The sequence below is a fragment of the Cynoglossus semilaevis genome, chromosome 2 (assembly GCF_000523025.1).
Source record: "Cynoglossus semilaevis isolate Cse_v1.0 chromosome 2, Cse_v1.0, whole genome shotgun sequence".
In the NCBI taxonomy this organism is placed as follows: domain Eukaryota; kingdom Metazoa; phylum Chordata; class Actinopteri; order Pleuronectiformes; family Cynoglossidae; genus Cynoglossus; species Cynoglossus semilaevis.
The window spans coordinates 5,142,430-5,164,241 of record NC_024308.1 but is presented as its reverse complement, the minus strand read 5'-3'; the positions used below and the strand labels follow the sequence as shown (position 1 = coordinate 5,164,241).

The 21,812-nt window shown below is 41.2% G+C and overlaps 4 protein-coding genes across 8 annotated transcripts in view; 2 read left to right on the top strand and 2 right to left on the bottom strand.

Moving 5' to 3' along the window:
* Positions 1-1,781: 1,781 nt before the first annotated feature.
* On the bottom strand, positions 1,782-7,524 carry ushbp1 (Usher syndrome 1C binding protein 1). Its single transcript, XM_008332565.3, has 12 exons — positions 7,353-7,524; positions 6,977-7,140; positions 6,687-6,875; positions 6,350-6,600; positions 5,733-5,873; positions 5,491-5,579; positions 5,239-5,353; positions 4,393-4,627; positions 3,826-3,984; positions 3,014-3,093; positions 2,814-2,936; positions 1,782-2,720 (listed from the first exon to the last, which is right to left on the bottom strand). The coding sequence occupies exons 1-12, from the start codon at positions 7,522-7,524 to the stop codon at positions 2,558-2,560; spliced, it is 1,881 nt and encodes a 626-aa protein (XP_008330787.2). The 3' UTR covers positions 1,782-2,557.
* babam1 (BRISC and BRCA1 A complex member 1) lies at positions 7,385-12,751 on the top strand. Of its 5 annotated transcripts, none has more exons than XM_025053302.1 (11): positions 7,385-7,512; positions 7,681-7,873; positions 9,994-10,282; positions 10,371-10,534; positions 10,720-10,778; positions 10,851-10,971; positions 11,090-11,168; positions 11,274-11,298; positions 11,387-11,516; positions 11,653-11,739; positions 11,944-12,751. In XM_025053302.1, exons 2-11 carry the CDS (start codon positions 7,688-7,690, stop codon positions 12,142-12,144), a joined length of 1,341 nt encoding a protein of 446 aa, XP_024909070.1. In that variant the 5' UTR covers positions 7,385-7,512; positions 7,681-7,687; the 3' UTR covers positions 12,145-12,751. The 5 variants fall into 5 exon arrangements, with proteins under 5 accessions (XP_024909070.1, XP_024909065.1, XP_016886740.1 ...); XM_025053297.1 differs by having other exon boundaries at positions 9,994-10,286; positions 10,363-10,534; XM_017031251.2 differs by having other exon boundaries at positions 9,994-10,286; positions 10,360-10,534.
* plvapb (plasmalemma vesicle associated protein b) lies at positions 12,289-19,899 on the top strand. The gene is made up of 10 exons (XM_017031252.2): positions 12,289-12,426; positions 14,205-14,369; positions 14,954-15,549; positions 15,753-15,929; positions 16,109-16,202; positions 16,646-16,847; positions 16,945-17,164; positions 18,716-18,865; positions 18,958-19,089; positions 19,595-19,899. The coding sequence occupies exons 3-10, from the start codon at positions 15,346-15,348 to the stop codon at positions 19,601-19,603; spliced, it is 1,188 nt and encodes a 395-aa protein (XP_016886741.1). The 5' UTR covers positions 12,289-12,426; positions 14,205-14,369; positions 14,954-15,345; the 3' UTR covers positions 19,604-19,899.
* Positions 19,900-21,785: 1,886 nt separating this feature from the next.
* The window catches only part of gtpbp3 (GTP binding protein 3, mitochondrial), a 12,122-nt gene continuing 12,095 nt past the window's right edge, over positions 21,786-21,812 (bottom strand). Inside the window, exon 12 of the mRNA XM_025053489.1 lies at positions 21,786-21,805. Within this exon, the coding sequence (XP_024909257.1) occupies positions 21,786-21,805 (20 nt within the window). The remainder of the gene's footprint in view (positions 21,806-21,812) is intronic.

The window sequence follows — 21,812 nt, the reverse complement described above, 5'->3', positions numbered from 1 at the left end:
GGAGAGGGAGAGGGTGAGGGTGGATGTGAAGTGCAGCAGATACATATCAGCCCTTAAAGGGTTTAGAGAAAAAAATGCACTGGTAGGTTCGTCTGGTGCTGCATAAAAAAAAAAAAAGATATAGTGATCGGTTTAAAAAACAATGAACCGACTGTGTAAAGTAGAAAGAATATATTTGTGGCCCATGTCTGGGTCATTTTCCCTCCATCATTGTCTGACATTTGTCTTCAAAGAACACCCAGATTGCAATTTTCCAAGAGCACAGTATGTATTTATACCAATATATATGTGTATTTATATATATGAAATATATATAAATACACATATATATTGGCAAATATATACATGTATTTATAAGTATATTATATGTATATATAAATATATTTATAGTACATCCATACACCCATATGTACATGCATATATAAATGCATGTATATATTTGCCAATATATATGTGTATTTATATATAGTGTATATGTGTATATATATGGTTGAGTTTGTATTGGAGAGACTCCATCACAGAGCAGTTTTCCCAGCTGTTCCTCAGTACAGAGGAAATACTCCAGAGGGCTGTTTGTATAAATATATATATATATACACACATATCTTTATATATATATACATATATATTGGCAAATATATACATGTATTTATATAATACATACATATATAAATATATTTATAGTACATAGACACATATATAGATTTACACCCATATGTTATATATAAATGCATGTATATATTTGCCAATATATATGTGTATTTATATATAGTGTATATGTGTATATATATGGTTGAGTTTGTATTGGAGAGACTCCATCACAGAGCAGTTTTCCCAGCTGTTCCTCAGTACAGAGGAAATACTCCAGAGGGCTGTTTGTGTTTTTTTTTTCCCACAATCCCAAAAAATGATCTGCCGCTCTCTTTTCTCCCTGGAGGACATTTACTGAACATTAGGCCTCAGGAGGGAACGGAACGTTCTTACAGACACACTATACATCAGTGTTTTAATAAAAAAACCAAACAAACAAAAAAAAAACTGGGTCACAACCAGAGGTGGTTACACAGGACATGGTCAGAACTTTTGACCGTAAATGTAACTGAAATTAGTTGAAGTTTCATTTAATGCCTATATAAGTTTTTTAAATCACCAGTAATTTACTCAGATATGTATTTTTTAATGCTGTTATTAACCATGTGATCTGTTTTCTCTGTTTACAGAGTTTCCAGAAAATAAAGGAGGGTAAGTTAAAGAAACTTTTCATCCTTTTTTCAGAATTATCATAAATAAATATATTAATTTTAATTGTAAGGCACTGTGGTCTGTCATCTGTAAAAAGTTCCTAAAAAAATATGAATTATTTTTAAATGTAAAAGAACACTTTTTAACATAGAGTCATAATTATTTTGTCTATTAATGTGTGTTTTTTGAATGCATTCTCTTATTTATTTTAATTGTCAATCTAATCTGGGAAGTTTTGACAAAAAAGAGGTGCTGAAGACCGACAGCACGGGAAACTGGGAACTATGACACTTTGCAAAGAAGACAAATGGACTGGGCTGACCCCTCCCCCCCCGTCCACCCCGAGGTCTGTCACTGCTGCACAGCCGGTCAGAAGAAGAGTCTTTATTGAGTCCGTTTGTATGGGAACAGGGACATGTGTTCAGCTGAGGTCCGTCCTCAACTGCACCACTGTGATTTAGGAGTGTGTGTTGTGATGAGAGTCCAGTCAATGTTCCACTGATCTAACACTAAAAAACCAGGAAGGACAGGCACAGATGTAACAATATCAACCCTTTATTTTTGTCAAACCTTTTTTTTTCTTGCTTAGCATTTAATTTTCTGGACAGTAATTAACAACATTTTGTGTTTTATGTTTACAATGTATTAATAAATGTAACAATAATTTGCATTATCATCATTTATATACAGTATATTTCCATATTATTTAAACAAGGAATTAAATGATCATAAGTCCCACCCACAAATTGCAGACTGACCAATCACAGCCAAGGCTCTCTCAGCTCACACATGTTTTCAATGGACTTTTCTTTATCTTCTTTATCTATCTGTTCTGCATTAGTATGAACCTACATATATAGTACGTCCCCGTAGTTCAGATCATATCCTGTTAAATTAAAGACGAACATCTTTCTCTGCTCCGTCTGCCTCAGTGATCCAGGTCTCCACTCCACTTTGGTTTCACTTTTTTTCCAGCGCATACTGTAGGTTTGTAACAGGCTGTGGCCTTAGGTCAGATCAGGGGTGGAGGTGGGTTGACACACACACACACACACACACACACACACTGCTGATAGTCTTGGCTGTCCAGAGGTCAAGGACTTAGATAAGCCTGATGAGATGGGCAAACAAGCAAGCAAAGTGGAAGTGCCATGTTAACTCCTAAATGTTTAATGGACCTGAGCAGCAGTGACAAAGAGGCGGGGCGGGGCTTGGTAAATGGTCCGTTATGTACAGCTGGAAATACATATGAAAGTAATCCGACTATACTGTACGTCTGGGTGTTTAACTGTAGACCGACTCAGAGGTCACAGATTCAGAGAACGGTCTCTTCTCTCCTCCACTCCACAGCCTCTCCTGCTGTTTTTGGTGCTGCACCCTGGTGTTGACGGTCTGTCATGGCGGCCACCTTCTGCTCCAGCCTCCACACCTGCTCCCGGTACTTCCTCCGTATCTGCCTGTATGAGTTTAAGGCTTTGCTGCAACAGTGGACAAAACAGAGTGAGTTGTTTTGAATCAGTTTGGTGGCAGAAAAAATACACACACAAAAAACAATTTTATTACATATTTACCTGTGGGCTTGTGCCAGACGGGCCATCTGGTCTCCGCTGTCCTTTCTCTGTGAAGAACTGTCTGGAAGAACTGTGTTTATTGAGTCATGGACCAAAGCCAATCTCTTCTTCAGGGCCTGTTCCCTAAAATGTAGAACATTCAAGACTTCAGCCATTAGTACCTACTGCAGGTACGTGATTTCGGACAGTGAATACTCCACCTTTGCAGAACTGCCTGGAGATCTTTCAGGATGGGTCTGGTCCGAGCCTCAGCACCGTCTCCATCTGTGACATCAAACCTCTGAAACATAACGACAAGGTCAGTCTGAGAATGACCTCCCCTACCTTTGTCTTTTAGATATTGCAGAACCAGGTAGAAGAGAAAAATAACCACAACAAAGTCATGTGATCCAAAATAACTCTTTTTTTAAAAATGTATGTTTAAATCTAAACAGAACTATTTGTTAAAAATGTATGTTTAAATCTAAACAGATTAATCCTATATGGTTTATATCTTTCTCTTCTCCTGGGACATTTCAAGTTTTATGGTTTATATCTCTCTCTTCTCCTGGGACATTTCAAGTTTTTTAAGAAAGAAGACCAAGCCAAAGACTTTTATTTTGAAATCTTTGGAATACATATATTTACTTTTTATTCTTTTACTGGTTGATCGTTTTTATAAATCTTTCAAAGAAAAGCTGTGTTAGTTAGAACAATGAAATGATAAACACTGTAGTCACTGGTCTGTAAAGCCAGGTCACAAGGGAGCAGCTGGAAAAAAATCACATTTTTGTGACCTTAAAGTTCTCTGACATTAAGCCATGAAGCAGATGTAATCTGTGCTGCGGCGAAAGGACATCCCAGCAGAAGACCTTGTCAGAAATATCTGCCCTGGCCTGAAGGGATTCTGCTTTGGTGGATGTTTGATTTCCCATGTGCAGCACTCGGATTCAAATCAGGTCGCTCACCGTCGACCAAAGACCTGCTCCCTCTTCGCCCATGTCACCTTGACTTTCTGCGATTGACGTCCTACCTGTTGTTCACTCTTACTGTCCTCAAGCTCCTCTCTGAGACTTTCTGGGACAAAAACTCCTGCTGCTTCTTGGGCTTTCTGTGCCATCAGACTCCACTCCAGGCACCGCAGCTCTTTCTCCTTGAGACGGATCAGAGATCGCAGATCTGACATTTCCTCCTGAGAAAAATGAAAAAATGAGGAACACAAGGAATATTTCATCTGCGATAATCTGTGAGATTTAGTTTAATTTGACTGAGGTGTGGCCCATTCTGGATACACCATGTGGGTCAGGTGACTGATTCTGTCATCAGGGAAAAACTAGATAAAGGAAGAAAATAGTTTTCCTAACGCCTGACCTTCAAGATAAATGAAACGGTCATGATCATCTCATATGAAAAAGTGGCGAGAAAACCATAAAAACTGACAAATAACTTCATCAAAAATCATCTCCAAGTTAAAAGGCATTGTCTAATCAATACTTTGGCAGCATAGTTTTATTGGGATTTTTTATGGCAGGTCATGATCTTTTCTTTTTTCTTCTTATCGTGCAATCTACAAACATGCCGTGGAGACAGCAGCACCTACCCTGACTGAAATGAGTTCATAGAAGAGAGAGGTCTTTTCTTTCTTTGCATCCAGAGGTCTGATGTTATCTTTAGTCACATGTCCTCCTTTGGACCCAGCGGGCTGTCCAGTCTCAGGGCTGACTTTGTTCTCCACTCCTGGGCTCACTTTAGGGAGATAAATGGCTGCGCGCTCCATTTTCAGGCGGTCAATCTGATGACGAAGAGCAGCCTCTCTGTCCTCCAACTCTGTTGCCCTGAAGAATCAAAGATGATAAAAGACGACGGTCGCCGCAGTCTAAGAAAAACTATTCATAGAAAAACCCAGACATTTATATCATGAACTTTTCAAGGTTTGGTTCAAGTTTTCTTTTTAGTCTTTGTGCTTGATGATGTGTAGCTGTGGGAAGAGTCAATAGCAGAAACACAAATCAATTGAAAACATATGTTTGTGGTCGGCTGGAGCTCAATAGATAGTGATGGAGTCTCACTCAAAGGGTTGTGGGTTTGAATCTAACCTCTATAGGTTATACAGTATGCCACATCCTGTTGTCCGTAGGTAGACGGTAAAGTGCTTTGAGTGATAGCAGGACTGGAAATGAGCTACAGAGTATGAGTACGGAGTATTTACTGTCACACAGCAGGAGGATGGAGCTGCTTTTAAACAAAAAAAGGCCGAGAGATTCTGCAGTAAAACATGACTGGAATAAATGAGTGAAATTCCAGTTCAAAAGCAGCAGTATTTTTTTTAAGTATTCTTAAATGTCATACTACTCAGCAGGTGGCAGCGTCCCACATTTAGCGTCAACTGTACCATAAAAACAACACAATAAAAAAAACATCCCAACTATTCCTTTAAAGCCTTCACCTCTGCCCTGAATAACTCTGTTCTTCTGTCTCTTCTGTGACCCCTGCTGTTGAGAAGGAGGTGGACAGTTCCTCTGATGATGGATGGTCAGGCTGCTGCTCCTCTCCCGCTGCCCCTACAGAGAGAGAGAGAGAGGGAGAGAGAGAGAGGGAGAGGGAGGGAGGGGGTGAATGGGGGTTTCATACCTACTGCATATGCGAGTGTCTTAGTGTCACAGGGTTGTGAGCAGTATTAACAGCGGTATTTAAACACCTGCTGGGTCCGAGGGCAGAGGAATGTTCTGCTGCGTCTTGGCCTCGTAAAGTGACAGGAGCTGGCTGTAGGCCTCCTCACAGTCCTCGCTGTCAATCAGAAAGAAAGACATCCGTCCTCACAACACACGTGAACACAGACCAGTGTCCAGTTGTTATCCTGACACCAGCCTCCCCCACCCCCCACATACGGACAGACAGGAATGTGCACCAGGCCGGAGCTGGCAGGTGTCGAGTTTGTACCTGTACTTGAGAGCCCTCTGCAGGCCAGAGCAGTCAGCCTCCAGTCTGTGCAGAGTGTAGGTCAGCTGCTCACACTCTGCCTTCCTCCTCTCCAGCGCTGCGGTCAGACGCTCATTTCTGGCCTTCAGCCTCTCCACGTACCTGCATTAGAAGACAGACCACAGTACTTGATTCCACACGTACTGCAGATACACAAACACACACACACACACACTGAATGTACCAGGGTTGGCCTGGAGCCGCAGAGTCCAAACAGAGACAGTGGGTTCTCTGTAGAAGCCAGTTATTGGACTGAGTGGTTCTTCATGATGGTATGAAGCTGTTGATGCTCCATCTACAACAGCTCTGAAATACTTTTTCTTTCTACTATATACTGTAGTTGTTGGTCTACAGGTGTATACTGATGGTCTACAGACCCTCAACAAAATGTCTGTTTTATCTGAATATATGAACTGTCTACACCAGGGGTCACCAACATGGTGCTCGGGGAAACCTGCTAGCTCCCGAGGACTAGTTAAGGTGTTCATGGGGTTTGTTCTAAATATAAAACTAGTCAACAAGAGGGTGCTTTTTGAATCAGTTACCATGAAATATCTGGTGCTGTTTCTCACACTCACCTGTTCAGTCTCTCAGTCTCAGGCTCTGCACTGATGGGACTGGGACAAGGACTGTCTGAGTTCACGGAGCCCAGCGGAGACACGTCTCCTACAGGAGACAGAGGTGTTAAACCTCTGCTTGATCTCCTGTGGAGTAAAGGAGAACCAGGGAACGGAGGAGAGCCCACATCTGAACTGAAAGATCCAGCGGTGGGGGGTCGGTATGAGGGGGAGCGACTGCCTGACCTCCATGACCTATGGAGACCCATGAACTGGGAGGGAAGAGAGAGTTCCTGCTTTATCACTTCAGTTCAAGACCCCTGCTTTCTTTTTGTTATACATTTTTTCATATATAAACCTTGTATTTTTCCTCTTCCATCAGACTGATCGTGTTCTGTGCTCGTCCCAGATCTTCCTGCTGGCACTGTGAGGTGTTCCTCAGGGCGGGGTCAGATTTGTCCACGTCCACGTTGTCCCGCCGACTCTGGTCCCTTAACAAGATGGACTGACATGATATTCCAAACTCTCTCTCCATCTCCTCCAGTATCTGTAACAGTGAGTCCAAGATGCTTGACATGTGGGTGGAAGTGGAAACCCAGCCTGTATGTTTTTCTGTTCCTATCAGTGAATTCCCTTCCACAGCTGTACCTGGCTGGACTTCAGCCAGCTCTCCTGGGCCGCTCTGAGGTGCTCTCTGTGTTTGTCTTGGTCAGAAGCTGTGATGGGAGCGGACCAGGTCCTTCTACAGCTGATGGAGTCCTCCAGTGATGACAAAACATCCTGCAGCCGTGTCCAGACTACACCACTGCCCCCTGGAGGATGATACATGTAAGTGTTATCAGTCGTAAACAATTTCTGCAGAAACAGCACCAGTTCTACCGTAGTTATTTTTATGCCAAAAGCAATAAGTGCACATCACAGTAATGGACACTATAGTAGTATACTGTAAGTATGTGTGAACAAAGTACTTTGTGCAAGTTTGAAACTATCATAAATTGAGTCATATATGGCTGGACCTGCCGACCTCTGTCAGTCAGCAGGGACTTGGACGTAGCGGTGGAGACAACATGTCTCTCTGGGCTTCTTCTGACCAGTCTGTGAGAGAGAAGGTCAGGCACCAGAGGTCTAGATGGCGCTGATGGTCTCAAGTCTCCTGGGTCACTACAGAAGAAGAACTGAAAACGGTCAGTCAACATGGTCACAGTACAGTACAATCTGACGTCTAAACCTGATGTTTTTATAGAAAGATAATCTCATATTATAGAATAATTATTTCCCACCAAACAGCAGATTATGTTTTAGCTTCGGTCACGTTACCTTGGTGCCTTCAGTGAGCCCATCTTTTTGTTCAGTTCAGCGATGATGCTGAGCAGCGTGCCCACCTCAGCCTCACACTGGGCCAACTCTGCCGGTGAAGGCTCCAGGTTTGCCGTGGGCTCTGATCCATCAGGGTCAAAGTTCATGCGGTCAGTCATCTCCCTGTCACTGACTGATCCCGTGTCCAGGCTGTCACATCTGACCAGACAGGACTCCTTTAGGAAAAAGGTGATGATTTTGAATTATAAATGTTGATAGAATTTCATCACATTTGGATATGTGTTTCACTTTAGGCATTTACAAATTCACTTAACCAAAAAAAACATAACATTTAAAAATCCTACTAAAGACATAATATATAGTAGTATAAATAATATAATTCTGTTGTAGAGGTGGTGATGTTCAGTATTCAGTATTTTAAGTTCATATACTAAGATATTTGCTCTGAGTCGTTCTCTCAGAGCACACATTGTTGCTGAACTGTTTCATGGCTATTGTTTTGAGCAGCGGAAAAAGGAGTGGAATCTAAAACATCCTGAGGTTCAACTTCCTGCCTCACATATTTGTGGACCAAAACATTCTCTAGCTTTCTGACAAATATTTTTGGTCTAATAAATACAAATAAAAAAGATTAGTAGCTCCTTTTTTTAATCACACAAATGTGATCAAATAAACACCAGTCTTGTTATGACATCATATGGTTTCTTCTAAAATAATCAACAATTTTTCCGGGTGTTTAGTGATGAAGTATTTTGTATTTAGTCGTTAAATTAGTCCCACATACACACACACGATCTAAAGTTCAACACATTGTGTTGTAATTCAGTAAAGCCCCGTCATTAATAATGAAGACTATGTTGAGACAGACTGACTGGGTTGTAACACCTTTCTCACCGGATCGACAGCAGTACTGCAGTAACACTTACCTCCATGACTTTTGAGCTTGAATCCTGCAGCAGTGACTTCTGTTCTTATTCAGTGGCTCCAACTGGGTGTTCGCTAAAAGGGAGATGGTTTTCTCCCTTTTCCTGCCAGACACAGTGGCGTCCTTGCAGCATGTTTGCCTTTTTTGTACGATGAATGGAGTGGAAAACAGAAAGTCATCTCCACCCATTCCCTTTCTCATGTCGGGTCCCTTCCTGTTTTGTTTTTAGCTCTCGTGCATTTTCAGTAGTTGACTGTGTCCAGGGCTGTGGACACAGTACATGTCCATTTGCTGAATGTGGTGTGTTAATAAATAAATACATAAATAAATATGATTATAAAAGATTAAGGACAAGGGGATAAGAGCAGTATACACAATTTTCTTTTGTTTTAATTTGATATGATGAATGGTGTTTGGAATACATCTCTAAACCATAACAGAGCCACCAGCATGCTTTTTTGAATGTTCTCAACATCTGTTGATTCATTTTCTGCTGACCTCCTTCACAGTAATGAAACAACATTTTTTAAACTAGGATATTCATGAAATCTTTTTTCATCAGTCTCCAGAGAAATGTGATGTCATTTTGCAGAAAGGAAAAACAAAAATGATCCGTGATTGGTAACTGACATTTTTCACTAACAGGTTAAATGCACACTTATTTAAAAAAAAAAAAAAAGTTTAAAAAACCCATTTTATTTTAAATTTAATTTTTGTTTTACAGTTCTTTTTAAAAAAAGCTTGTAGATCATTTCCTGAAATTCCTATATGTCAATACTAAGTGTACTGGGTTTTGTCATTGTAAACTACAAAAGAAGTATGTATTGCCAAAGGATTATGGTTACCGCTCTAGAAGTCATTGAAAGTTGTGAAATCTCAACTCTAACCGCTAGGTGGCAGCAATGTCCTTCCAGCATACCTAGAATAAAAAGGAAACAGTCCTGTTCCGGGTTAGATCATATCCGGTAAGGAAGTCGACTTTCTTTTCAAAACAGTCGTCAGGAATTTCTACGACTTTAAATGAGTTTAATGTTTTTCGGCCATTAAGAGTGTGAATATATCCTCCCGGTGAGTACACCTGCGATTTCAAACATGACACGTTTACTGCCTCACGATTAAAAGCGTTTATCGAGTTAAAATCAGACCGAAACAATGCTATAAGCTACGAGGCTAATGCGCCGTCACTGTGTTGACACAGACAGAATAACAGGTTTATGCCATAGCAATTCTATTAATATATTGTTTGCTGTGTACTTTATTATAAAACGGCAAGCAACAAAAGCAGTCGTGGTTTTGCATAAGTTTAGGGTGTTCTTCGTTGGCTGCGTTCTTTAAAAACATTTGCTGAACAATGTACAAGAACTTGATTCAATTTTTTTTTGGAATAACACGACTGAATCTCGGTATCTTCATGGTAACACAGATCTCCATGGAGACTCCAGAGCCTGGTCCAGCAGATGGAGAGGAGCGTCCAGTGGAGCTGAGACCTCGCACCCGTTCTAACCCTGAAGGAGCTGAGGATCGCCGCAGCAGCACCGGCAGCCTGGGCAGCACCAGTAACACAAACGTATCTCAGCCGGCGGTTGGCAGTCGTGTGGAGGGCGAGGGCGAGGCGTCCACCAGTGACAGTCCTCCGAGCTCCACCACCGCCACTGTTTCAACGGCTGCAGCTCAGACAGCAGTTCCTGCTACTGCTGTGGTAGCTGCTGCTGCTGCTGCAGGTGCTGCTGCTGCGTCTCTGTCCACTGCAGCTGTCGCAGCCAAAGAAAGGCCAAAGTCCACACAGCAGGGGTGCTGCTGGTGCTGGTGCTGCGTCTCTGTCCACGCCAGCTGTCGCAGTCAAAGAAAGGCCAAAGTCCACACAGCAGCAGCCCACACTGCAGCAGCCCACACTGCCCGTCTGTGTCCCCCCGCCAGCAGAGTACCAGCTCAGAGTCCCTCGTGTCAACTGTCCAGAGAAAGTGGTCAGTTTTCATCACAAAAATCAAACATATACTGTATATACACAAATACAGTTCAGGTGACAAGTTTTATGCTCTGTAGAAACAGCAGTGTCAGGATTTTTTTTTATCCACTCTATGCATTTTCATTTAAGCATAAAATTCTCAGCCTGTGTTTATGTTATTAAATGATGTTTTCTCTGTGACAGATTATCTGTTTGGACCTTTCTGAAGAAATGTCTTTGCCAAAGTTAGAGTCTTTTAACGGGTGAGTAACAGTGGTATATATTCATATTGTTCACTTGTTTGTAATGTTTCATTACATTACGTTTCTTTGCAGGTCTAAAACCAACGCCCTCAACATTTCTCAGAAGATGATTGAAATGTTTGTCAGAACAAAACATAAGATTGACAAACGACATGAGTTCGCCCTGGTTGTTGTCAACGATGATGCATTGTGGGTGAGTTAGAGAGGAGAGCGTTCAAACTTCTCCATGTTTCATCGTCTCATGCTTCATGGTGTTGACTCAGCATTTCTGCCTTTGCAATTTATTGTCCTTTTTCTTTTTTCATATGAAGCTGTCAGGTTTCACATCTGATCCCAGGGAGCTGTGCAGTTGTCTCTATGATCTGGAAACCAACGTGTGTGAATCCTTCAGTATCCTTTACATAAAACACTAATAAAAATAATACTTTGGTCTCGAAGACATGGAATAGAACCATAAAAATCAGATTTAGTTTTAGCCTTGACTGCCTTCTGTAGACCTCGAAGATCTTCTTAATGTAATGTGAGTATCTTTCTGCTGCGTGACGGTAACTTTAGGGGAATAAAACACATTCGCTTCTTCTGACTTCATTTCTAATTTTATTTTCTAGACGGCAGAAGATTGAACTGCCGTTGACGGAGAATGTTCAGACCATCCCTCCTTCTTATGTGGTGCGGACCGTGCTGGTCTACAGCAGAAATGCAGGACAGCTTCAGTTCAACCCTTCTGAAGCTGTTAGTGTGAGTACAGTCAGACGGTCTGAACCTCAGACTTGGTCTGTTTCTGTCCTTTCATAAAAAAGCGTGTTGACCAAAGTATCTCGTGGTGGCTTTTTTTGAAGAGTTTAAACATGTTTGCTTCTTTATCCTGCTACAGAAAATGCTGCAGTCTCCGTATTTTTTCTTTGACGTCGTCTATTTGCACAACGGTGTGGAGGAGCAGGGAGATGAGACGAGCTGGAGGGTGAGTTCACCATGACCTGAAGTCCATTGAACATAATGGTCTGATGTAGTAGCAGTGTGTAAAATAATCCACAAGACAGATTAACAACAGTGAATGCACCATATGTACTAGATGTACCATGTGTTAAAATTTTCACCTGCTTAATTTCACAAAATTTTCAGCAAAAAAATTATGTTGCAGTATGTTTTTTCTCTGTGTCTCCAGGACAATTACACTTCCTTCTGTAACCTGGACTCTAAGGGCATGTGTTATCGCTTCGAGGTTTCCTTGAGTGGACCTGCCATCGAGCTGCACAACTGCATGGCCAAACTTCTGGCTCATCCTTTACAGAGACCTTTCCAGAGTCACGCGTCCTATAGCCTGCTGGAGGGCGACGAGCCCCAGGACATTGAGGCAACTGTCTGAACCCAGACACGGTGATAAAGCACTGCTTCCAGACTGTAGCTGATTATGAAAGTGCACTTTTCTTCCCCATATACATCTCATTACTGAGGGTTTTCTAAGAGCAATAAAAGAGGGAAGAAACACATCAGCTGTGTTTTAGTAGAAAAAAGAATGAGTGTAAACTGTTCTGATTGTTACTGCTGAGTTCGATGCTGCAGGTCTATTTAAAACCACTGATGGGACTAGAAAGAAAAAGAAACTCATTCTTCCACCCTCTACTGCTGATCCTGTTATTGGCCACAGGTACGTTACACCTTCATATATTTTTTACCTGGACCAGAGTCCAGTGGAAAAACAATTGAAGTGCACAAACAACGGCGAACTGAACAAGGATGCATTGTATCATAAATGTGGAAACTTCCTCTTTATTTTGTTTTTTGTTTTTATTTGGTCTTTTTACCTCTCACATATTTTATAGACAATAGAAGAATGTGAAGGCTGTATATACGAGTTAAATCTTCGTCACTGTAATCTCTGTGCCATTGGTGTAACAACTGAAAAATATTCATGTCTAAAGTCTGGCTTGACTTTAAAGACAGAATAAACGCTCTAAAATGGTTTTAAATCATATTTTTATTGCATACGTTTGAGCTTTAATTTAGTGGCTTTGCTATCTCTCCTGTTGCCAGAAGGTGGCGGTAGAATCCCTTTTTCAGATGTAGCTAATGTCAAATCTGTTAGTACCATGTCAGTAACTAGGAGAGTCTAAGGTCATTAGGTTTCCTGTTGTTGCACTCACGTCTGCCCTGACCCCTGGTGGTCACGCATCGTCTGTCACTCCAAAGTTCCTCCATAAATTACTTTTTGCCGGTGAGTGCAGGTTGTCATTGGGACAATGGGGAGCAGGAAAAGCATAGGCTCAGAGGACCTTTCCTCTTTACACGGCCTCCCCCCATCAGAGGGGAGAGAGCGCTCCCCACGTCATCAGCACAGATACCATAGAGGTGCAGGGTGCGGGGGTGGAGGTGAGGATCCATTACATCTGTACTGCAGTGAGAATTTGTTATTCTCTCATCCCCAACAATGACAGCTCCCTATTGTTTTCATTCTTTCACTCCTCCACAGCCGTGACTCCTTTCCGCGCTCACATGAAACAGGATATGGTGGAATTTTCTTTTTTTTGTTTTTGGGTTGGTTGTTATTTTTTCAGTGCTTTTTCTTTCTAAATGTTTTACATTGTTCACCCAACACTGAGGGAATATGATCTACAATGGCTATATTTAAAAGTGACACCCATGAATGATATGTCCTGGGATTATTTATATCACATACAGGCAGTGGAAAATCACTGCTTTCACCACTGTCGTACTTTTGTGGAACAGAGGTACAATTTAAAGTATTACAGTAACGTACAACTAAAGTACAGTACTGTAGCTGCTACTGCCAGAGTGGTGGTTCAGAATTATTCTAATGGAGTTAAATATTAGTTTAAAATCGATCTCCTTATGTACAGAGATTTTTTTTCAGCAATCAGACAAAGTTTTCAGTATTTTTTTTCAATGTTTTTGTCGGTGGCGTGTGTTTGGTGCTGCATTGAACTTTCAATGTTTTTGGTGGCGTGTGTTTGGTGCTGCATTGAAGTGCAAGATTAGTTGTACATTCCATCCATCTCTGTCATCTGTCCATCTTTTTTCCATCCATCCATTCATAAGTATTTGACTCTATTGTACAAATTCTGTGGCTCAATTAATAATGAATATTTTTTCCACCTATTTTTTTTTTAATTATGCTTTGATGAAGTTGATAAATCTGACTTTCATCACCAGTAGCTCAATTAATAATGAATATTTTTCCACCTATTTATTTTAAGCTTATGCCTCAATGAAGTTGATAAATCTGACTTTCATCAACACTCATGACTGTACAGAAGTGATGTCTGTCTGTCTGTCTGTCACACACTGAAGGTGACTGTGTGACCTGTTTTTACAGTTGTCCAACGTGTCTCCTGATATTATGTCCTGTTTTTACAACAGTTGTCCAACGTGTCTCCTGATATTTTCTTCTTTTTCCTTCTCCTACAGTATTTGTCAAGACTCGTCCACAACAGACAACCATACACGGCTTAATGACTGCAAGTTGTGATGAAGGAACAAAAGTTGCACCTGAGATCCTCGTGCTGCTCAGGCTCCTGGGCTCAGGAAGCAGGTGTCCACTTCAGGAAGAGAGTTCCATGTGAACAAAACCAAGTAGGAATTTTCCTTATGTCCTCTTTACTATTTTTAATGCTTCCTTAGCTTCTCACACAAACAGAATGGAAGCAGGCGGCTAACTTTAGAAACAGCCACTCCATGAATGACTGTTTTCCAAGTGTCCTTCACAAAATATTTTAGAGGACATAAAAATAGCAGGATTAAACTATGACCTCCCTTCGCGACCCATAGAACAAATGAATGACCTGTCCAGATGTAGACTCGTGTGACCTGAAGTCCGGTCTTAGTCTTCAATCTGCAGAAAGGACACACGACTGTAATGATTATAATTCTAACCTGAGTATTTAATGAGTTAATTTGGTCATAAGTGTCGCGTCAAAAGACTTTTTGCTTAAAGGCTGCATCTATCATTTATGACTGGATGAAAATTTGTTGAGAATAACGTGATAAAAATGTGGAGTTTCTGGGATTTCACAGAGAAATTCAGGCTGGTGTATATTCAGTTATTTAAAAACAGCAGCTACTGAACAAAATGTTTGGAAAATATTCTTCAAGCTGGAGGTGAATATATATATATTTTTTATTAAACTTTCCTTTATAACATGTTTTGTTCCCAACAGTTGGATTTTCTCAGCCTTTGTTTTGGCGGCAGTGGAACAGGAGGCTGTGACTGTGACAGGGGTGGACAAGGGAGGAGAGAACAGGAGGCAGAGGGAGGGAGAGGCGGGCGAGGGGGTGAGGACGGGGCCAGGATGACCTGGAAGCGTGCCCCTAGGAGCGTTTATAAACATGGCCCCTCCACTCAGCTACGGCTCATTGTTTACATCCATCTTTACATGCCATTCCTGCCTGGATGTTCCTGCAGAGTGACAGCACAGCAGACACTCTCACAGCTGAGCATCTTTTCATTTCTCTCTCTCCATTTTTTTTCATTTTTGGTTCTGGCAACCAAAAAATTTTTCCTCTTTAAAATTTTAAAAATCCAGCTGTCATCATTTCTCCTCCATCAGTCATGTACAGCTCCAGCTACCCCCGGGCTAAATACAGCCTGGAGTCCAGGGAGCCCCTGCACAGGTCCAAGGGACAGAGCTGCAGCTACTACTTGAAGATTATTTTCTTCTTTTCCTCCCTGATCCAGTCTCTGATCATTGTCAGTCTGGTGCTTTTCCTCATCTACGGACAGCCAGAGAAGTCTGCAGAGGAACGAAGGGTGGAGGTCAGTGATTTTCTCCTTTAATTCATAATAAAATCGTCAAAATGTTAAAGCGTTTTCTGACTATTTTTTCTGTCTAAAATGTTTTTAAAAATAGAGCAACAAAATAAAAAATGTGGCATTACAGTATTTGACTTGTTGAGAGGATCAATCCCAGTGTAATATTACACCGTGATGATGTTGATTTGGCCGCTGTTATTGTGCAGGAGCTGGAGCAGAATTTCAACAGGCTGAGTGACATCAACGTCCAGCTGAGAAAGGACAAAAGTGACCTGGGAGCTCAGCTGACAGCACTCACCGCACAGAAAACTGCCGTGGAGAAGGAGATGGAGAAGAACAAAGCTGCTGCCAACACCACTGAAAATCTGCTGAAAGTTAAACTGGTGAGTTAAACTGGGTTGATGTAGAAAAGATGAACAGACAGACAGGAGGTACTGTTAAAACAAACTGTGTTCTCTATGGCTACAATCTGTGAGAATGTTCTTCAACAAACCCCAACACGATGAAACGTTTTTGTTGCTCTGATTACTGTGGTAACTTTCATCAACTGCTGTTTTCACAGGCAGCCTGTGAGAGATCAAGTGCGACCACACTCAGCATGATAGCAAGGCGACCGACCCCTCCGATCCAGGCCCCCGTCGTAATAGCGCCTAATAGTGAGTGGACCCAAAAACACTGTAATGCAGTCCTGTTCATTCATGTTGTTCATCTTAGAATAATAACAATGATAATATAAGGAAGAGGGAATATAAGAGTCGAGCTGATGCAGAGGTTAAAAAAAAGGTAGCAGAGACCACATACTATATATATATATACATATCTACAGTATAACAATGTATATCGCTATACTGAGATATTTAGGTAGTATAGGGAGGTTTATAGGGTTTATGTATACTGTATACTGTACAGTACAGTATATTATGTATACTGTATATGTATCTAATATATATATGTATATATATATGTATATGTATCTAATATATATATATATATATACCTATATATATATATATATACCTATATATATATATATATATATAGAGCCTGCAGCACCTCCACCTGGCCTGTGTTAATGCTGCTGTCCTCTGACCTTTGACAGATCAAATTCAGACACTGCAGAGCCTCAATGCTCAGCAGAGCGCCATGATTACTCTGATCAAGGCAAATTTCACTCAGACCGTTCAGTACCTGAGCCAGGAGAGGGACAACGCCCTGAGGGACAGAGACACTCACCACCAGGAGGCCATCACTCTACGCAGGGAGAACAGCATGCTCACTGAGCAGCTCGCCGGCTACAGCAGGTACACCGTCCGACCATCCGTCCGACCGTCCGTCTGTCTCACATTAGTGACTCACATCTGAGTCTCCAGTTTGTGACCGTTGTGTTTCCTCCAACAGGAAGTGCAAAGAAGACTTTGTTCAGTCTTTGGACGGCATCAGCACGGTGACCAAGGAGTTCCTGAACCGCATCAACAACCTGTTCCCACACCAGCTCACCTTTCACCTGAGCTGCAGCAGCCAACAGGAACAGATGGAGAAGATACGGAGCAGCTGCTCCAACCTGTCCAGAGACGTGGAGAACAAGTTCCAGATTTATCTGGACAACGTGGGCAACAAGGTTGGTGCTGCGACGTGACTCACTTTCTGTCCCTGATTTTATGTTGGTATTTCAGCTGATGAGTCACAGTCATGCAGAGGAAGTGGTTAGTGGTGTTTGTCTGTGTGTGGTTCTGTAGTGTAGCGGTTAGCACACCTGCCTTACGAGCAACGAGTCATGGGTTTGATTCTTTGGATAAAAGCATCTGCTACATGTATAAAGTTTATGAAAACTGAGACTTCAGGTTGAGGTCAGGTTTATCGCACACGTTTGCAATCAATTGTTTTTGTATATATATATATATATCCATATGTGCTGGACTAGTGAATGGTCCAGGTTGTACTCTGTCCTCACCCATTGAATGCTGTATGTTGGTATTGTAGCTAAAATCTGAGCGTGCTCAGTGTGAAACTGTTAAAAGTCCCCGTGAGTCACTGCCTGTTTGAAATTTGCTGTGAACCAGCAAACTGAGGGGAAACTGTCCTCTCAGGGGAGGAAGTCTCTCCACTGCGTCATTCGTAATAAATCCAGCAGGAGAGACAGACTCACCACCTGAAGGTGAAGTCAGGCGCGGAGCAGAGGTCAGGAGTGAAGCTGTGCTGAAGCAGCAGCTGAGGGTAGAAAAACAAAAACACTTTGTCTCAGCAGGTTTTTCCTCTTTTTAAAGTAATGAGTCCACGAGACTCGGAGGCAGAGCCAACATTGTTGCTGAAATTAATCTTCGCTGTTACCACGGCGACAGCAGCTCTTCCTGCTTTTATCCACTCCTGCCTTTTGTTACGTGTTACAATTATGGAAAAAATTGAACTCACTCAAAGTAAAGTTTTAATTTAAAGCTGTCCCACTGTTTATGACAACATACTAGACTTTAACTCCAAAACAAAAACTCGTGAATTTCTTTTGCTTTAATGAACATATTTAAAGAACATATTTGGAATTCTGACAGTTTTTCCTGTGAACATTGGTGCTAAAATCAAAATCATTAATTAAATAAAAGTATTTTACTTAAATGATTACTTATAATTTCTAGTGACATCTAGTGGTTTCCTGATTCATCCATCATCTGATCTACTGTTTGTTTAGTTAAAGGTCAGAGTGGAGCTGGGGCCTCCTGATTAAAGGTCAGTCACATCCTGGAAAGGTCGCAGTCCATCAAAGAACATTCTTATGCTGTAATAATTCATTTCTAAGTGTTTTTTCAGGGAGTGTTGCCAGTTTGAATCCCAGATACAGGTTCCGTGTATAAAAGCTCTCTGTGTTCACTGACCTCATGACTCATGTAGTCTACAGATTTTGACTGGAGAAATGACGTGTTAACAGTTCATCTGCAGGTCATTTCTGACAGAGATCTGACTAAAACAAAACAAAACACTTTAGAACGGTTCCTGTTCCTTCCAGTGTGATTGTTGTCAAATGAATGGAACGTTGTTGGAATTGATTATTCCTGTTTTCCAACATCTGAGCATTGACTCATTCCAACGTCAGCTCTGGGTCGTCTACAGCTCTACCGCTGGAACATGACTTTAACGTACACCGTAACAAGTTCCTGAATCTGGGATCTTCTCCTCTCAGATCACACAGATCCAGGCGCTGTCCACTCGTCTGGAGGTGCAGAATTCATACACAGCCGCAGATCTGAAGGAGTGTGAGCGAGATCGCAGTGAGAAGATGGCTAACTCTGCCTCACAGCTGCAGCAGATGCAGAGGACACACGACGACCAGGTAGAGCAGAGGAGCGAGCCTCCGACCGTCCATAACCTTCTAGTCGATAACCACCGCTTTAACAAGTTTGACGCTCTTTTTCCTGCATCCAGATGGAAAAATATCTGAGGGAGCAAACCCGGCTGAGGAATGAGAAGCAGCTTCTGGAAGACAGTTTGGCCCTGAAGGAGCAGGAGCTAAAGACGCCGAAGCAGCAGTTGCCTTGTGCTCAGCCCAGTTTGAAGGTGAGGAAACACACGACAGTGTGACTTTCTTCCGTCTTTCTTGCCGTTGAGAATCAATTGAAGGTTTGAAGAGTTCGATGATGTCTGACACAGAAGTTAGTTCATCGATTTTAGTCAGCTTCTTTAAGTCAATTTAGTTTGGAAAAGATGGTTTAAACAGGTCACACAGTGGAAGGGTGGTTAGTGCTTCTGCTTTATCATAAGAAGGTCAGCTGTTCAATTCCCATTGGTAACTCATGGTATAATTTAATTAAAGTGTGTCATGGATATTCTTCTGGTGCTCCAATTTCCTTCCAGAAGACTAGACAGTGGTAGGACCTGTGGGCAAAGAAACTTGTTGGTCGTTAGTCAAAATAATGATAAAAAAAAATCAACACCAATGTTGTATAGAAACCATTTCTATCATTTAATCTTTATCACTGAAATGATTTTCATTTTCCTGATTTTAAAAACCAGGATCTGATTGGTCATCGTTGTTAACTGTCAATCAATGTTTTATCCACAGGGACGATGAGACCAGTCTGTGGAGTAAAGGAAGAAGTTCACCGACCTTTGGCCTTTGACCTGTTGTTAAAACAACTCCGTAATAATGTACAGTCTCCATACGCAGCGCACACACACACACACACACACACACACACACCCTGTAAATACTTCATTATCTGACAACTGCTGTTTTCTTGTGAACATATTCTGTCAGTTTTACCCTCAGACTTTTGTTTAGATTTGAATGACACTGGTGTAAATAATGTTTGTGATTTTAGAAAAACTAACACTGGAAAATTTGAATTAAAACAAATAAACAAAAAGCATTTAACGAAACGTTGTCGTCCAAAGTTTGTCTCTTCAGTGTTTCATGACGATGATTTAACGAAACGTTTGTCTCTTCAGTGTTTCATGACGATGAGTTAAAACAGAAACAAATTAATATTTCTATTCAAAAAATTCTTAATATAAAATAAAAATATAAAAATAAATAGTGTTAAAAGTAGTTACTCTTAACTTTTTTTTTTAAATTGTAAAAATGTAATATATGGAACTTGGTACAATGTTACCCAATGTAATAGTCTGAGCCAAGAAAATAAAAGAAGTCTAAACAGAGCCCACATCTCCAGACAAATCAAATATTATACATTCTTTCCAAAAAAAGCAAACACACAGGAAACACATGAGTCTGAACCCTGTACTGACGTGGTACAGGTGAGTAAGTCTGGTTCCTGTCCTGAGGAAATCCATTGTTAACTTCAAGTGTTTTGAACACTTCTTATAACAGAACACGCACACAGGGTGGAACCAGTGAGTACTGGACCTGAATATGTCAGGTCCACATCTCTGGGGCTTCATCCATCAACAGCACAGGAAACTGACAGGACAGAGAGTCTGTCTGACCATTAGTCAGACAGACTCTCTGTCAGCGTCTGTCACTGAGCTGCCTTCAAAACAGATTTTATTTTTTCAATTTTCAATTTAAAAGAACTCATGTTTATGGAGGTGAATTGGAGATTAGAATTCCAATCATGACAAACACCAAAACTAAAAAGATGTTCTGTCATCAGTGGCTCCACTGAAGCTGAGCCGGGCCACACCCTCCACTTGGTTTAGCCAGAACTGGTCCCCGTTGTTATTAATCAGTGAGAACATGAAAGAGCAGAGGAAAAAAAATGCTGACAGAGCAGTGAGGAAAGAGGAAAGGTCAGATGGCAAAGAGCGGGTGCAAGGAAACAAAAACGACGACGAGTAGATGTGCGGCGGTGATGCTGTACAGTGGGGCGACTGTCGTCACAGGCTGGGAGGCAAGAAAGCGAGTGAGGAAAAAAGGGTGAGGAGGTCAACGGGGAAACATAAATATTTGATCAAGGCCAGATTGACAGCAGAACAAAAGGCTCGCGGAGCATCGTCTCCAGGAGTGTGTCTTTCCCACAGAGTCTGGAGAAACCTGAGGTTTTTACACTGGAGCCTCAGGTTCTTTAAATGTTGTGGAGCAGAAAGACTGAAGTTCACAATGAACAGAATCTGGATGAGTCTGGATTAAAAGAAAAAAAAATCTTTAAATTCTACAGCGCTGAGGCGTCTTTTCATAATTCTTGTCAAAATATAAAATGTGTTTAACTTATATTTTCTACTCCTTTCTAGGATTAATCTCTTGAATTTTTTTGACTCCTGATTTTGCTCCTTTCATTTTAAACCTTTTTTTACAATAATTTATCTTGTTTTTTTATTTAATGCTCCTTTTTATTTTACATAATTAAGACTTATTTCTAATAAATGCATATTTTGTTTTGTTTAATTTTGACTTAACCAATCGAATTGGCAAATTTTATATGATTTTTTACATAATTCAATAATTTTTTAAAAACTTTTTATTTCCTTTTTCTCATCTTTAGATAAACAACTCTTTGTGTCTAAAATGTTTTTGTCTTTTTTTCCACAGTTTTTAAAATTTTTTTTTTTATCAACAGTCTAAATGTTACGTGTCCTGTTGAAAACCAAACAAACAGGTTAGTGCCGTGGGAGCCGAGGTGTCGAACAGCCAACAACACTGTTCCACTCTGCCTTTGCCTGTGAGCCTGGCATGGTGCCGGGCCTGTGTCCTGCCGTACGTTTTTCCTCAGTGTCACTCTGGGGTGTCATGAGAACGCAGCATCCTTTCCAAACGTCCGATTGATTTATTCGTGTTTTCACTTCCATTCCTTTCATTATTTTCCGATGCAGAAGTCTTTGAA